The 17,722-nt window shown below is 40.4% G+C and overlaps 3 protein-coding genes and 1 long non-coding RNA gene across 5 annotated transcripts; 2 read left to right on the top strand and 2 right to left on the bottom strand.

The window, feature by feature from the left end:
* Positions 1-21: 21 nt before the first annotated feature.
* TpnCI (troponin C type I) lies at positions 22-6,757 on the bottom strand. 2 transcript variants are annotated; one of them, XM_033478854.2, is made up of 6 exons: positions 6,546-6,757; positions 5,103-5,133; positions 2,676-2,819; positions 2,244-2,363; positions 1,523-1,654; positions 22-502 (listed from the first exon to the last, which is right to left on the bottom strand). In XM_033478854.2, exons 1-6 carry the CDS (start codon positions 6,567-6,569, stop codon positions 474-476), a joined length of 480 nt encoding a protein of 159 aa, XP_033334745.1. In that variant the 5' UTR covers positions 6,570-6,757; the 3' UTR covers positions 22-473. The 2 variants fall into 2 exon arrangements, with proteins under 2 accessions (XP_033334745.1, XP_033334746.1); XM_033478855.2 differs by having other exon boundaries at positions 6,567-6,755.
* Positions 6,758-6,927: 170 nt separating this feature from the next.
* Positions 6,928-11,209, top strand: LOC117225355 (uncharacterized). The gene is made up of 2 exons (XR_004491482.2): positions 6,928-8,251; positions 8,622-11,209. It is a non-coding gene; the product is annotated as an uncharacterized LOC117225355 (long non-coding RNA).
* LOC117225354 (translocon-associated protein subunit gamma) lies at positions 10,796-11,932 on the bottom strand. Its single transcript, XM_033478863.2, has 4 exons — positions 11,689-11,932; positions 11,396-11,523; positions 11,211-11,302; positions 10,796-11,120 (listed from the first exon to the last, which is right to left on the bottom strand). The coding sequence occupies exons 1-4, from the start codon at positions 11,816-11,818 to the stop codon at positions 10,922-10,924; spliced, it is 549 nt and encodes a 182-aa protein (XP_033334754.1). The 5' UTR covers positions 11,819-11,932; the 3' UTR covers positions 10,796-10,921.
* Positions 11,933-14,065: 2,133 nt separating this feature from the next.
* On the top strand, positions 14,066-17,099 carry LOC117225353 (RCC1 and BTB domain-containing protein 1). Its single transcript, XM_033478861.2, has 10 exons — positions 14,066-14,296; positions 14,380-14,597; positions 14,699-14,824; positions 14,896-15,145; positions 15,298-15,413; positions 15,471-15,770; positions 15,840-15,961; positions 16,028-16,125; positions 16,534-16,664; positions 16,739-17,099. Exons 1-10 carry the CDS (start codon positions 14,212-14,214, stop codon positions 16,880-16,882), a joined length of 1,590 nt encoding a protein of 529 aa, XP_033334752.2. The 5' UTR covers positions 14,066-14,211; the 3' UTR covers positions 16,883-17,099.
* The last annotated feature ends 623 nt before the right edge of the window (positions 17,100-17,722 follow it).

Raw genomic sequence — 17,722 nt, forward strand, 5'->3', positions numbered from 1 at the left:
TTTAGGTGTACAACGGCGAAGTTGTTTTTAATGGTATTTTATTAACAACAATAAATACTGTCCATGAAAAACTTAGCAGGCGTGATGCAAGTGTATGAGACTTGTGATTTCGTTACATTATAATTAATGATAATTTGCGTACGAAACGGTTAATTATGTAGGCGGCACTCGTTAAACAGGAGGAGAATTGGCGCGAGACCGTCGGTATAGCCACTGGAAGTCATCCTTGATAAAAGTGTAAGTCTCGAGATCCGATGAACTTGTCCCTGAAGAACCGGAGGACGCGTCATGACGTTAGGAGGAGACCTTTGTACGTTTTTTTTCTTTTTGTTCAGACATTGTTCTCGTGCATTACATTATTTTTTGGTTTTCCTTTTTTAGAAACACGCAGATAATTAGTTTTGAAGTAACGCGACCGTCGCACATTTATCGTGTTCGAGATGGATTGTGCTGTACCACCAGTCAGAGTCTGTTTATTCTCCGGTCATCATCTCCATGAATTCTGCAATAGAGAGCAAACTATATTTTTCATCTGGTCGAAAATAGAATTAGTATCTGCGAAGCCTGTGCTTTTCACGAGGGGCAATATGTAATTTTGAGGAAGAAGTTGGATGTCAGATTCAATAAATCACACAAACTTAGAAGACAGTCCGCCTAAAATACGACGCGCCGAGAAAGTATTAACAGGTAGTCGGGCTCAACCGTTCCAAGCCAAACAAAAGGGAATGCCGAGACACAATTCTTATATTTACTGTTTACCGGGCCGTTTGTTTTGCTGCGATTGGCAAAGTTACACGCCGGATATATTATTGCTAATATGCGAAGCAGTTTGCAGGTTGTTTCAAAAAGGAGAAATGCCAAGTGTCGTATATCGTAGTTGGACCGAAGCACCGGCGTCATCTTGCATAATTTAAAATCGTCGAGGAGCTGGGTTGTACGCGCAGACATAGAAAACTTGGATTCTAACGTGATGAAACGGCGAGACGATTTTGAAAATAATTGTTATTTCCACTCGGATCGCTGTTATTAGTATGTACGAAAATAGAGAACAACGACGAAGATAATAATTCTTGCCTGTTGACACTGGTCTAACTTTCATGTTTACAAACAATGACATTGCTATTTTATTTTTATACGGTAATTCGTCATTTTGTAAAGTAACTGATGAAGATGAAAGTTTGCATGAAGTCTAAACTATCTAATTATGAATTGCAGGTGGAGAAGTTGCTGAAGATTTCTGGAACGTTTCCTGGAATTGGTTTCTGAGGCAGGAAGCTGCGGAAACCTTTTCATCGATAACGTGTAAATATACAAAAATGTATGCTTGAAAAGCGCATGCTGGGCTCCACAAGCAATAACAAATGTTGACGTTATTTATTTCACGACTTATGCATGAACATTGTAGCAAAAGAGGAGCAATATCAAAGTATGAAAAGCTTTTCACTGTAAATCTAGAAATCTTTGTACATGGAAAGATTGCTGTTAGGAGAATGTTTGTGTGCAAATCGAAGAAAGAGTTTACCATCGAAGTCTACCGTGCCGGATCCATCGGAATCGATCTCCTCGATCATGATGTCCAGTTCCTCGTCTGTGAGCTGGTCATCAAGTTCTCTCAAGATTTCACGCAAACACGTAGTCGGGATGTAGCCGTTTCCTGCGCAGAAAAACCCGGGCGCCATTCTGAGTCTCATAATACAAATTCAACGGAACTTAAACAAAAGGTGTATTAAAACTAAATCTGAGCCTGAAGTCCGCAAATTTCCTACTGGATGAATTTTCATGCGATGCTGTCTTCAGGTGTGATGAAAAATCGCGTCAGTCAAGGGACGCGTTTGGACGATCAATTACCGCTCAATCTTACAGCAGGATTTATAGGTGCAGGAAGAAATTTAAGCGAGCGGAACTGGCGGCATTAATTCATGTCCGAAACTCTTTGGTTTAATCGTAATTCATAGAAGATTCGTGGCGAAACGCGGACGATTTTTGGCCGGCGGCCCGTCAGCCTGCTCGAATTCGGTCAGCTTTCATTCCCATGCAAGACGAGACGTCAACAGCGCTTTTACTACGCGTTCCGAGAACAGTGTGCTATTTCGGTGGGTCGGATATATATCATTCTCCATTCTTCTATCGCTTTGATCTCTTCGCTCACGTTCTCCAGTTGCGCGACAATAATCGTAGAACGCGATGAATCGTATCAACTTAAATATACCCTGAAAACTTAACCGGACCGCAGAAATTCCTACCTTCTTTGTCGTAGAGCCTGAAGGCTTCCCGAAGTTCCTTCTCGAGAGCCTCAGCGTCCTCCTCAACAATGAACTTCGCGGCCAGCGTGACGAACTCTTCGAACTCGAGGCGTCCTGATTCTGTAAATTAGCAACGAGCAATTCCATTCAATCTGCGTTCATTTTGGTGTCATTTACAGTCGGGGTAAACGTGAAGATTGTATTTCTCTACCGCTGAAACGTTACACGCCGATTGAGTGCGATTAGACTGTGGATCTTTACGCATTTATGGTACTTACGTACTTTTGTTTAGCGCCACTTGCTAAGGATGCACAAAGATTCGCAATCCCGTAATTAACATTATTGTTACGCGTAACTACATTATCAGTTTTATAAGTGATTGTTTTAGGCGACTTTGCGGCGTCTGATCAATCGCGGGCTTATATTACTTACTGTCAGCGTCGACTTCCTCGATCAGCTCGTCGAGGGTCTTCTTGTTGAAGGGTTGGCCCATCAATCTGAGGATGTCGGCGACCATGTCGGTAGGTATGCTTCCGCTCTTCTCTCTGTCGAAGCTGTCGAACGCTTTACGCAGAACTGTATCAGAAAAAGAACAGAATGCGTTTCCTCGTGCAAGAAGATTCGAAGCCTCACTTTCGTCGTTGCGTCGGGTTAAGAGCACTCGACGATACGGTTCAGATTTAGAATCCGATGTTAATGCCCTTCCGTACCCCCGCGATTCTGGCTCGACGCTTATTTGGCCCCGTGCACCATCGTTCATACTAGTTAGAACGTTTATTTATCGATGTCGACCGGCGGTGATCCGTGCGATGAAATTTTACGGTAATTTACAGGCGAGCAGATTCGTTATCACGCGGAAAAACAACGAGCGACACGCGATGCTAGCTACCACACGCTTCGGAAGGTGATTCACGTGCGAGAAACTTAAATCGTAGAAGACGTCATTACGCGGTGTCTTCAGTCAATTCCTACTGTAAAAACGTTTTATTGCGTGATTGTTTTCGAAGCGAGAATAACAAGCTCTGGATCGTAAAATTGTTTTCATTCTACGGAATTATTTAATTTTGCACGATTACGACGATTCGATGGGACCGGATTAAATTGAGATGATTAATCTTGCAGTGTCAGAAAATTTCTATTGTCAACAGACAAGAGTCAAGAAAGTGAAATTAAGTACTTTAATTAATCGCTAAAATGATGATCCTATATCAAATCAAATGCTGTCACACCTCAATATTGCTCCTCCACAAATTCTTAGAAGCTATAAAATGCTAACAATTTTGTGTAAATATTCAATTGGATAAAGATCGGCCAAGAATTCTTCTCCAAGATGGCGGATGATCGCCGAAAGGATTATCCAGGAACCACGGGTCGTCGAATTTCGGGATTACGCGGGACGAGGCGGGTTTCTATTTTTCAATCGTCGGATCGTTTCCCTCTGGAGAAACCTTCCTCTATTTTTACCGATCCGATTCCCGCGATCGAATCGTCACGCGATATGCGCTAACTCGGTTCCGCAGCTATACATAGGCACCCGCTGGCTGCCCTCGATCGAATCGAAGCACAAATAAACTCTGGGAACGCGGCTTGTAGAAGCGGAGATAACTTATCCGGCCCGCTCGTTTCTCGCTCTATTTTCAAATTTTTTTTTACCCGCGCCATCCAAACCATTCTCGAAACAAGATCGATTTCTTCGTCCTCTTACGTGCTCGAGCCGCGACACTTCCGGTTACGTCCTCCACACGTCTGGCGTACAAGCGTTAATTTTTATGAAAAATTAAACGTTGGAAACAGCGAGACGAGATTAAGGGATGTGGAAGGTGTCCCTTATGAAAATAATAGAATTGAAGAGAGACTGAAAAATAGAAGAAGTCGGGCAGACGGAGAAACAAAATAATGAAAATTAGAGAAGAACGAAAGTTAAAATTTGATATTCATTTGTGAAGGAATGTGTGCTCTCGCGGGACCAAAAATCCTCGAACGTGTTTTAAGGGCAAGGCAGATCGCGCACCTGGCGTAGCGATGTTTCAGCAGGAAGCATAAATTCGCGACCGCGGGTAAGCAAATAAATGCGAAACACGCTTGTATTGTTTTCGCAAAACCGCTGACTGACAGTGTTCGGGCCAGGAAAACAATGTTCAGCGCCGGGGCCGGAGAGTGTTCTCCGCTTGCGTAAGCCTGAGATTTTGAAACCGACGATGACAGGCTTTCTTTGTCCCGGGATCGCGGCCTGGCACCCGAACAGAGGCAACCCTATTCTTTGGTCCGCGGGTTTCGCCGGCGTGAACAGGCGAAGGGACTAAAGATAGTCGACGCTGGTCGCCCGAGATCTTTCGGAACGATCGAACGGGTCTTTGACGCTGACGAAAGGGTCAGGAAGCCGAAAGGGAAACGCTCGTCGACGAACACGGTACAGAGAAAGAACGAGAAGAGGGCTAAATTTAGTTTTCGTCCAGTAAACACGATACCGTTTCGCTTTCGACGAATGTCGAGAGGATTGAAATACCGGAAAGCCAAGAATGGCACGACACGTTCGACGGATGTTGAATTTACGAGAGCCCTTGGAATTAATAACCGAATTGCAGGAGGCTTTTCGAGAAGGTCGCGCTAAAAGCTGATTAGAATAAGCCACGGCGGAATTCGTAGATTGTAGATCAAATTATAACAAATGTCCGTCGTATTTCTTAATTAGCTGTTAACGCAAATCGAATCAGGATGTCTAAATATAGTCGTGATCGGTAAACGCGACAGATATATTTCTCCGACATTCGATCTTCCGTTCGACTGGCGTTCTTTTCGAACTGATTTAGCCGACGATAGAAATTAGCATCGACGATTAGTTGATTGAATTTTACATACCAGCGATTTGTTCGGCGGGAAGTTCGTCGGCCTGTGAACACAGAAATAATGGAACTGTAGACGTCTGGTCCGCACTTGATGTCACTGAGATACTCGTTGCGATTATTAATTAATTAATTATTCCCACGCGAATAGAGACGTTCGAGAATATTATTGAAGAGAGAAAGAGAGATAATAGAGAGAGAGAAAGAGAAAAAGAGACGATTTGTTATTCGAATTGCAGAGTCTGTGAGCTGTTACCAATAATAAAGTGTCAGACCGAATTAATTTGGATGGAATTTTCGATGTGTGCGTTCGTGCAATATTAACATAGGTCCGACGAAACTCGTGCAAGATTCAAAATAATACGATTAATGTTCACTGTTCGGTCGAGCTTGCAAGTTTTATCACATGGAAAGAACACCGGAAACCGTCGAGTATAAATAAGAGGGCAGACCGAACGGCTCTTGCTACTTTCAGTAGAAACAGCCGTTAGTGGTCGGACACACAGTCGCTGCCTTTCCTCCAAACTCAAATGTTTGTTCAACAATTTTTCAAACGACGACTACTGTTCCAATCTGATCGATCGCGTGACTTTTGTTTCCTGTTCCGGATGTTTTCGGTCTTTTGTTTTCGTTTTAACCGGTCGGTAGGAAGAAAGGCGTCTCGACAACAGAAATTCGCCATGTAAGAAACAGTCACGTTTCCAGGATCTCGGCCTCTGGGTACAACAATAATCACGATTAATTTCGATCGTCGTGCACTATGGAGTAAAAAAAAAAGTGAAACAAAAGGGCTATCACAGGCTAGAGACTAGTATGGAAAAAAAATAGTAAGATAAAGATGCCATAAACAGAGAGTGCAGTGGATGCAGGCATTCCGCGTCGGACAGGGTAAACGATCGCTTCTGCTAATACCATCAACTCCTTCGCTATCGTTATCACTGGTACTCACTGACAAACACAAAAACATTGTTAAACTACATAGAGAAAACCTCAAAACTTGCGGATCAAACAAAACGGGAAACTCAAAACAAAATTCCTTCGCTCATGGATTCCATGACACTCCAAAAAAGAAAAAGTAACCCAGAAAATCATTTGCAAATCTTCTAAATAGAGGTTCCGGAGAATTTCGTGTGCTACGAATGCGTCAAATCTGTAGACCAGTGGTGAAAAACGGTTTCGAACACTCCGGAAAAATCTGTTTAAGAAACAATCGTCCACACTGTCGTCCAAAGGTTCGAATCGCCGATAGACCGAAAGGATCTAACGAAGACACAGCGAGAAAGAGAGCAAATACAGAGACAAAGAGAGTGTGTGTGAGAGCGAGAGAGAGAGAGAGAGAGAGTGAGAGAGAGAGGCGAGACGCGGTCATCAACGAGGAGGCGTTGTGTATTAAGAAAAAAAATACGATAAATAAATAAACAGTAGGAAAACGTGTATGTTTACCAGGGCGACGACTTACGATATCATCAATAGAACATACCATGGTGTGGCGCGGTCTTTTTTTTTCTTACTTAAAACGTTTAGCTTAAAATCACTGGTATACTACTGTGTACTGGCCGGCCGTCGGTCTAGGATGTTTTTATCGCGGCTCGTTACCGGTTTTTGATTTCGGACAGAGAGAAAATCGTTCGGTGGTTGTATATGGTGGTGGTGTTGCTGACTGTCGAGCACTGTCACGAGAAACGGCCACCGTCGCGGTAATATTCGAATTGGAGGATATAGCGGTTGCGTGGCAGACCCGGACCGCACCCCGCTCTACCTCCAGCTCTCCGATCCTTAGCTCTCCTCTCTCTCTCCCTCATCCTATCTCTCTCTTTATCCCTCCTCCCTTCGTCTCTCCACTCTCGGCTTCGTCCGGTCTCTTCTATTCGCCTCGGTTCGCTTCTCGTAGCGGGCCTTAAAGCTTTTGGAAAGGCGCTTGCGCTATTTCTGGGATGCAGACGGTGCCGCGAGAGGCTCGAAATCAGGGCCGTCTTTTCGGCTTCGCCTCCAGACCATTTCCCCGTGCTTCCTCTTTCGCTAGAAGTGCATTCTTCTCGACGACCATAGCCATTGTTCCTACGTTAGAACTTACTTGCTTAGAAACGACCGCGGCGGTAGCAGCCGACCAACGCCAGCCAGACTCGATCTCGTATATAGATCAAGACAAGCAGAAACGATTATCTTTCATTTGGAAAGAATCCCGGTCGAAACGCATAATTGATTCTTTGAAGAATATATCTCCGTGCGGAGCCGTTGTACTTGTAATAAGTTCAATGGTAAAACTGATGTAATATTATATCGAATGTCTTCCCCTTAAATAAATAAACGAAGCGTGGATCGTCGTAGCTCGAACATTAGATTTCTGTACATCAGAAACGTCGGGTCGAGACAGAAAATAGATGCAACAGGATTTTTCCCCGTGTTGCCCCAATTCTTCCTGCTCAAACACTTAGCTCGAGATATTCGTACTAATCGAGAGATAATTGCTAGGACGCCAGTAAGATGCACCCCCTACATCTTCGAGCTCTAAAGTAAGAATTTTAATGGCTTCCGAGAAACCTTCTCGGTGCCGGCCGCGGCTGTAAAGAAGCTGGAGATATTTTTGTGAAACCGGTGGGTAGTTTGGAGAAGACAGCGTTCGTGCCTAACAGAGCCGTTTCATCCGCGCGTCCGACAGACTGCGTTATAAACCAAACTGAATAGGCGAACATGGCCTATTGAAGAACACACCGTTGAGCCTCGCGGACCGTAAAAATAATGCGAAGAAAGTTGGATTCGGGGCTCTTGAATTAGAACGTCGGGAGGAACGAAGCGACACAGAGCGCAACTGCTTCTGCACGAAGTAAATTTCTCCGGGCGAAAGTGTTTCTTTTTAATTTTAGATGCCCGCACGGGGGGTTGTTCCGTTGACTCGCCGATTTCTTGAATCGTTCATTGAATCAGCGGTGTCGCATACGTCTCCTCGGGGAACGATATTCGCCCGCTGTCGGTTACGAAAATAGAGAATGAAAATTGTACGATCCGCGTAAGCGACAGTAAAGCCAGCATACAAACGACAGGATCGATCGTTCGGACCTGGGGCAAGGAGGTGACGATGCCAAAAACAAAGGAAACAATTTATGTGTACGTGCGGACTGGTCAGTGCCAGTGGTTTAGGCGCATCGCTGATCTAGAACACAATAAGTAGGTCTATAGCGGGTCTGCTTAAGCCAATGCTCATGAAATCATCGTAGACGTAAAATTCGCAATCAAAACATCACTCTTCGGGCAATATTATTCTAGTCTCTTTAAACTATTTTTCTCGTTTTTCCCCCTGTGAAGTGTGTTTTTTTTGTGAGCCCTCGCTTAATCTTTAGGGATTTAATTTCTCCTTTGAGGACGCTCAGAACATTTTTTTAGACCCTAGACACTATTTTTTCCCACACATCTATTGAATAAGACAATACCCACATACGTTCGGTTCTAACAGTTCCACTGTTTGATCTAAACTGTTGTTTTATCCAAGATCCCCCAATGCATCGTTCTCAGCACTAATGTGTGACGTTTCTTTCAGCAGCAATCGAAACAGGTCGGGAGAATAATGGGGAACTTGGATCAGTATCGACGGGCTCCGTGGTTCATCCTCTTCGATATTCCTATCAGAAAACTAGTAAACAAAACGAATTATCTAGATGACCAATACTAACAAAGAGTTGTGGGTGACTGCGTGGATGGGTGCCAATAGTGTTCTTTCCGGTCTAAAACAACAGTAAACAAACATTTGCGATCTCACGCATTTTCTTCTCGTTGTTGTCTCTCTGTTAATAGGAACGGAGATGTCTGAAGACGAAATACAAATTAAGAAATCCTGTATCTATATCCACCTATATCCGTATTCTCCTTTTCAACTGTTTTTTAAAATGCCAATGTTCATGGCTCGATTTGCAACTGATTGTTATCGAAACGATTATCAAAAACTATATTCTGCGAATTGGAATATTTGTTCCAGCAAAAGTAGGGGAAACATTTTTAACTTTTGTCGACATTGAAATAATTTTGTATTTTATAATCTGTTTAATTATTGGCGCTAGAGAGCAGAAATTGTGGATGGTATAATTGTTACGATTGTATAAATCGAGGTTGAGCTCGCGGCAAAAGAGAAACTGGGAGGCTAGATCGGACGTCTGCGATCCAGGATTGCTGATGGAATGAGTAACAGGGTTATTATTGATGGAACATTGCCGGATAATAATGTGGGTCGGCAACGCGAGAACCGTCGGAGCTGCTATGTCTGGAGAATGCGGATTAACACTTTTGGAAACGATCCAAAACGCGGTGTGCCTAAGTGCCATACGTCGAACATTGTAGATTGTTATTTATCGGTGATACGATCGTCCAGCTGATTCCAAGAGATCGCCGGTCTCCAATTCCGAATCGGCCCTCATGCGTAATAATCGAAGAAATTCGTCAAAAGATTACGTTAATATCACGCGGTCAGATAAATCAAACCAGGAAGCTGATACGTCTCTGCCAAATGCACACTTATGATTGTGCCAATGCAAATTCCTTATAATATGAAAACTCGCGACACGGTTTTCCTTAACGCAGCTGTTCCTCCCCTTTCATTGCTGCTACTTGCATAATTTGCTAACATCGCACACGATTAAAATATGAGAAAGAAAATCGACGTGATTAAACGGCACTGGCATCTGAATTAATTGCATGAGAATCGCTGCAACACGTCTTAGCAACTATCTAATAAATTTTTTGGAAGACGCGTGCCTGAATTTGCAAACACACGATTTAGCGCTACTCGTTTTTCTGATAAAAGCATAAAATCCGCAGTCGATTAATCACAATCTTTTATTTGAATGATTAAATCCACTCAAATGAGAAGTTAATAAAGTTCCGTACAAAGTAAAATTACTGTCTTCGCGTTACTACGAAACTGGGAACAGTAAACTAGTCGAACAGATTAATTATTTGAAGCGACGTTTCGACTAACATTTGTGATTCAGACTATAATGCCCGAACATCGTATAAGTAAATGTTTGTATTTTCACTGCCGCACAGGAATAGAATATACGATTTGGCGAGGGATTTTCCTTCGACGGGCTATATGCTGGCAAGTCTCCAATTCAAACAAACAAATAAAGCATTAGAATGACCCACGTTGGGCTGCTTATAATGGATTACAAACTGTGATCCGTTATAACGCGTCATCCGCGGCGGGATTGGGTCTAATTGATTCGTATTAAAATCATCGGCTGCCTGATAAAGCGTAATTCACGGACGAAAACGGATGCAGAGGCGTGTGTCGCTAATACAGCCGGTCGTCGACTGCCAGAAACATGAGTTTTCTAAACGCAAAATATTCGATAATAAGCGCGGCCCGTTAATTTACCCGCCGAATCTCGCTGGGCACAGTGACAGAAACCGGTAAGTGTAACACGATCAATCATTTGTCGCTCGTTTATACAGAAAATAGGCACGATCGTGACTCAAATACATCACAAATTTCTCGGTGGACTACACTTTAAAGATGCAACTACTGATCAAGCTGTTTCAACTGGTCCGGTAGTTCTAGTGTCGCTAGGTAAATGTTTCTACAGTTTACAAGACAGAATGAATAACTAGAAAAAGTTAGAATAATTAAATGATCTACATTGGTATTTAAACATTTGGAGTATGATGTAACAAAAGTTCAATGCATTCGAATTTTTGAGCAGGAAAGGCAGTCGATCGAGATTACTATAAATAGAGAAAATTTATTATATGTAGACATTCACTCATATAAAAAAATTAGTTACAGAGTCTCGCAGAACCACCTGACACAGCAAATGATTACAGTCACGTATTATCATACTGTATACATTATTGAGTTCCAGTTGATAATAGCGCGAGAAGTGCGCTCGTCGCGCCAACGGAGAATATATAATTAACAGCTGGAGTAAATGTCTTTAGAATGTAAAATGAGAACACAATTACTAGAGCCAAGAAGAGGGCATTGTTGTAGAAGATTGAGAAGGTGGTTGCCTCATAATCTGCCACTTCATTCTTTTTCCATAAAATTCTGAAAAAAATTATTCATTGTTATTATTGGTTGATAATAGAAACTCTTAAAAAACTATGTATTATTAAAAACTGTACGATCGTAAATTACCTCTCATCTTTCTCTTTTTTGCTCATCTTCTTATCCTCGGCCAACTTCCTGCTCATCTCCTTGGTTACTGCATCCTGTCTTTTCACTGCAATCTGTAAAGCCAATGACCACTCGTTTTATTTTCATTCTCAAGCATCACAGCTGGGCTCACAAACCATTTCTAATGCCACGGACAAATTCCTTACCTTGTGTTTAAGGATAAATTTCGTATTTTTGTATGCAAGTGCAAGTGCATATGTGCTGGCTAATGTGACTAAAACGAAGGATATCAGATTTGCATAAATATCAATCAAGTGGATCCTCCAGAACAGCCCTGAAACAAGCAAAGAGGTTATCTTGAAAGAAATTGAATTCATTTTGTAATAATTCGCTTGTCTACACAATCATGATACAAACATGCATTAAATTTAATTGAAGATTTTGTTAAAATTATTGCAAAAATATCAAATATGACGATAGCCACGTTTTGTGTACTCACAGATGGGGATCGCAGAAACGATGAATGCGTTGCCATAGAAAAGTGCCGATGATTTCGTAGAAACATTGCGAGAAAAGTCTTGCAGAAGCAATTCCTCTTCTTTGGTAAATGCTTTCGATTTTCCCGACATTGTTCGCACCGTTCTCTCAGATATTTCAAGTTCTCTCTAAACAACAAGTTGTCACAAACTGTCCACACGAATTGAAAACCTTGCCGACAATTTAATACGCATGCGCAGCTTTTGGTAGTGTGGCAGCGCGTGTGACGACGTGTTCGTAGAAACGTCATTTCGACCATTTCGACGGTATACCTGGGTGTGTCGCCGTCGTCGCCAGTCATCCACTCGCTGTCACAGACTTAGGAGATAAAAATTACACTTCCACCCGTGTGAAGTTGACTCACCATATTAACCAATATTAATGAAGCATAGCTCAAAAAATTGTTCTTTAATTGTTCATAATTGCTCACTAATTAGTTTTAATTGCTCACTTATCCTTTTTGAGAAATATCCAAAAAACTTGTTGAGACGCCTAGTGACTTTTAAGAGGGACTAGGGACTTTTAAAAACACGAAATTTCTGAAATAATGCATAAAACGACCTACCAAAGAATTGCTCTCTTCTGATGATTACTGCTCTATAATTACTTTTAATTGCTTACTTCTACTTTTCGAGAAAGTGCCTAAAAATCATCACACGGTCTCGACTCCGTGACGGCCGGCCGATGTGAAGTTAGTCGAAGGTATAAGCCCGCCATTGCAATTCGATAAGTAGAAGTTGTAATTTATCAATAGAATATCTTCAATGTAACAATTGTTCGACGCATTCGTGGTTTTAAAATCACTGTGCATGTTTGACGAGATTAATTACTTCCGTTACGAAATGATACGACGAAATAGCCATGGGAGTATTTAATAATATCATTAGCAAGAAGAGTTCTTGTAAATATTAAATATCGGAAAGCAATCAATTTATTAACGGACAATAATTTCTCGAAATATTCGTGCTTGAAAAATTATTTCATATGTCTGATTCTATCAATTATCTTCACTAACAAATTAAATGGCAAAATAACCAGTGGGGTGCTTAACCATACTTCCAACAAACAGAATTGTTGTGAATATTAAGAAGCGAGAAATAATAAATTTATTAACGAAAGCAATTCGATATAATAACTAACCGATCGTTTTATGCAATTAAAAGTCTCCTCTCGTTATTTAAGTTTTGCGAGCACTGGGTAGCATCGTTGCAAAATTAATTGTTGCGAACATTAGATAATTAGAAATAATCGAAACTATCGATTGCCATCGATCACGCCATCAAGGTATGTCGATGTCAATGATGAGCAATTATAGGCAATTAAAGAGCAATTTTTTTGAACTATGTTTTATTAATATTGGTTAATATGGTGAGCCACTTCACACGGGTCATACTTCCGCACTGTGGTCAAATTGATATATTTCGTTCATTTATGCTAACTTATTACGTTGTAATACAAATTTCGATCTACAGACGTTGTACTAAAGATATTACCAAAAGTTTGATAGATTTCACGAAATAAATTTTAATCTATTTCATTGTGATCGTAGTATTAATTAATTTAAAATGCAAAATCATGTTAAAAATATTAATCGTCCTTATACAGTTCCGAACATGTTGAATAATCAGAATTCTACTGGACTTGAATCTCTTTTATTCGGAAAATTTAACAGCTAAGGCATATTCGGAGAGTACATATATGTGCAGGAGACTCACCTGCATCTATATCATGCAAAATAGGTGTGTTCATTATTACAATTATAAAGAATTAATGATTTTTGTCGCAATATTACTGCCTATAAGATTCAAACTACTGAAAATCAAATATAACGTCATTTGTGGCAAGTAAAGCTTTTTGTGGCAAAATCTTGAAGCTCTGTTCAGAGGTCCGTTCAGCGCCAATTAGTTACATGGCAAAACGCTAAAACTGCTAGCCAAATGATAACGACAAAGTAAATTTTTTTTTATTAAATAGAAAGTATATAAAAAGTATATAAAAGTTTATATACTTTGTTGTATTATGTTTATATTATTTGTGAGCCAATCTGCTTCGACCAAATATGTACATGTAAAATTTTTAGTAGTGTCCTTTGCGAAGAAATTGGTGTCAATTTGGTGTCAACTTAGTTTCTTTGCTTTTTACTTCGCTCCTCTCTAACAAATTCCGAAACACTTACTCCTTATTCCACACCTGCGGGTCCCAACTAATTCTAGAAAAAAATATTTTTCCAAATTTGTAAAATTTCTTCATCCAAATCCGATAAAGTAAATTACACCCTTAGGTCTTAGGCATAGCCATCAAAAATTACACCAACGATAAGTGACGCCTCTTGTGGGGAAATCTTGTAGCTCAGTTCAGGAGTTTGTGCCAGTGTCGACCAAGATCAGTTGTCATCACATAACCTTATGGAATATAATGAAATCTCGTCGAAGAACACACTTTTAATGATTCAAATTAGTTTAAATATCACAAATATTATTTCAATATGACTTCAAAATTGAAGGCTTGGCCAATATTTACTTTCTTACAGCCAGAATTTATATCGAAGATTCGAATGGTTCTAGTATTTGGTAAACATTGTTTATTGCTATTGATAATATACTTCATAGTAGTATGTAAGATGTTAACTATTTTTTAAAATTTATTTAAACAGGTAATTTGAACAATTCTTGTATAATTGTGACAACGAATCACATGGTATATGGTTTAGGAGACAATACTGGCGGCTGTCTTGGAATAGGCACAAACGAAAATAGTACTACTTATCCAAAACCAATTCCTGAATTAAATGAGAAAGATATTAAAACTTTAACATATTGCACTGAATCTGGTCAGAATTCATATGTTGCAGCCTTAACAAAAAATGGAAAGGTATGTTTAGTTTGTTTGTAGAAACATGTATTTGAACATTCTATTGACACAATAGCAAGTTTTTAAGAGTATTAATACTAATAAGAGAATTCATTCAATAGATATATGCCTGGGGACAGAGTGATAGTTTTATTAGTTCAAAACCAATGGAATTAACAGAAATTAAAAATGTTGTGGACATTGTTTGTGGAATGCATTACTCTTTAGCACTAACAGAGAATGGATTGGTAAAGTATATTATAGTAACAAAATGAAATAGAATAATTTTTAATATTACATAGAGACTGCTTGCATGCAGCTATATAGATGGCATCATCAGTCAAGTAAAGTAATATTCAAATTACAAGAGTTCGGGGATGATTATATAAACACGAAAATTGTTGGAATTAGTTCTGGTCATTTGTTCAGTATGGTAGTTACAGAGAGTGGTAACACTTACATGTGGGGTGCCATTGATACCAAGTCAAGAAGATACCAGATACCATCCAGGTCACATAGTCCTGCGTTCAAAGAATGGAAGCTAAAACCGTTATCTGGAGTTATAATTGGTATTATCAACTTAGGATTATCAATATTTAAAGAAATGTATTCAGGATATTTAAATAAGTTGTTTTGAAAATTGGAAAAATGAATTGTTAAGCCTTTCTTGAAAGAAAAACGAGTAGTATTGTTTATTAGTAGAGTATATTTATATGTATAGAGAAGGTGGTTTGCGGTTATCATCACAGTTTGGCATTAAGCATTGATGGATATATCTATAGTTTGGGTTGCAACTATTTTGGACAGTTAGGATTCTCAGGCGCAGAGGCTACTTCGGTAAAGTAATATAACGCAATTGAATGAACAAGGTTGAATAAATAAATGTTTTTGTAGTGGCAGAGTGTACAAATAAAGCAGAAAATATTGGATATAGCAGCTTCTCCTCGCTGTAGTATATCTGTAGCTATGGCAATTGATTATAAGATTTATATGTGGGGAGAGTGTTTAAGTCAACGATTTGTAGTTCCAATATTGATTCCAAATCTGTCAATACATGATGTTTTTGCATACTATGCATTGCCAAGCATCATGCATCAGCAGCTCGTTATCAACAACAAAGAAGAAGAGTATTGTGAGGATACTTCAGAACCAGTGGACTTACTGGAACATCTAAGAGTAGCATTTGATGACAGTGTATGTTTTCTACCCATTCAACCTTATAGTCTTAGTCGTGTTTGCAAGATTTTTTTCTGTATGTTGAAGGCTACTAGTGATCTCACTATAGAAGTGTTGGAAAAGCCCATTTATGTCCACAAAGCTATATTGAAGATACGTTCTAAGTATTTTGCAGCAATGTTTAAAACATGGTTGGAGAAGGACGAAAGGTAAACCACTTATACGAATTTGCAAGGCATACTGCTGGGTTTCACTAGCACCTGTTTTCTTTACAGTGTAATAAAAGTTTGCGAGTTCTCTTACGATGTATACAGAGCTTTCTTGAAATTTCTGTACACCAACGAATTTCATCTACCCATAGAGGACGTCGGAGGTAAGGCATTCAACATTCCTCTTATGTTCGCTAGGCGGGTATCTATCTTAGAGTAAAACTCTCCACAGTTGTTCTATAGTCTCGTATATGCGGGACCCGCCAGGCCTCTTACCCTTCCCTGCGTCTTGCCTACCTGTGCTGCGGAATTGTCAGACAGTTGCCCCCACAGTCCGAAACCGATTCATTTCATGAGAGTAGCTATCTGACAGTGGCCCTAGTATGACTCGAGTCTCGTGACTCCGCATACAGTTAGGCAAAACACGGGGAGGGGTAAGGAGACTGGCGGGTCCTGTACATACGAGACTATAACAATTGTCGAGAGTTTTAATCTCAAATAGACACGCGCCTCTATATTCACTTCTAACATGTTTATCGCGATTTTTATATTCTGTTTTTCCATTCGTTTAGAACTGCTTAAATTAGCGGACTGTTACGGCGACGAAAATCTGAAAACGGCGTGCGAGTTCTTATTAACGAGAAACTTATCTCCTACGCAAGTGATACCGACGTACGTACAAGCTACGCAATACAACGCTACGGTATGTCAAACTTACTGTGTCACAAATCGCTGTTTCTTATATAGTTGTAATGCAATGGTATTTTACGTTCTCAGACTTTAAGGACTAACTGTGTCAAGTTCGCTGCGAATTTTATGTCCGAAATTGTTGGCTCTCCGATTTGGCAACAGTTAAGCTCAGACCTGTTCAAACAATTTATAATTGAAGCCAACAAAACAAATAAGGTTTTCATTAGCTAAATTAAGCTTAGGTTTAATTATACTTACACAGTACAAAAGGTATGATCGAAGGAAAAATGAATAAAACATGATGGCTTTGTCCTTCGTACATTATTTTTATTACGATAATCTCAATATATACAAGCAGTAAATTTTTTTTTGTTGGTATAATATGTACGTAACTACCGATTATTAATAATATTCAATAATGGTATTTAATAAATAAACATTATATATATATATATTTATTTATTTATATAGGTAATATTAAGGTAATCGATTTGCCGTTTGGAAAGTAATTATGTGTCTTCATTTCGGTCGCCGCAATTGAACGCCCCTGTCCCCCAGAATCTCTGACCGCGGAGGAGTCTTGACAACTAGTGTCCCATGTTAAACATTCAAGACGGAGACAAGGCCGGCCTCGAAACAGCAATTCGCGGCTTGCGGCGATTTTTCGCGTATTTAATAATTATCTAAAGAATTGAAGACTGCGTTCTTCCTCGTTAACGTTACGTCTTCGTCTCCACCGCCGCGTGGTGTAACCGACAGCGCGCTTTCTCTGAGAGCAGGAAGACGTCGTCGAGTCGACAGGCGATCGAGAAACAGTGTCCCAGTACTCCCTAGCGTCCCGCATCTGTCTCCGGATTGTGGTACGTCAACGAGGAAGAACAGCATGCTTATTTCTAGGAAAGGTGTTCTGATCGTGTCCTTTTGTTCTTAAAAAGGCATCCGCGGCCTTCGAGAACCAAGGGGAACGGTGTCGGGCGGTCCGTAACGGCTGACTCGAACCGAGAATCGCTGCTCGACACGACAGGGAACCGGGGAAACGCGATCGATGCCCCCGTAGAAGACGTCGTCGTG

The sequence above is a fragment of the Megalopta genalis genome, chromosome 2 (genome assembly GCF_051020955.1).
Source record: "Megalopta genalis isolate 19385.01 chromosome 2, iyMegGena1_principal, whole genome shotgun sequence".
NCBI classification, from domain to species: Eukaryota; Metazoa; Arthropoda; class Insecta; order Hymenoptera; family Halictidae; genus Megalopta; species Megalopta genalis.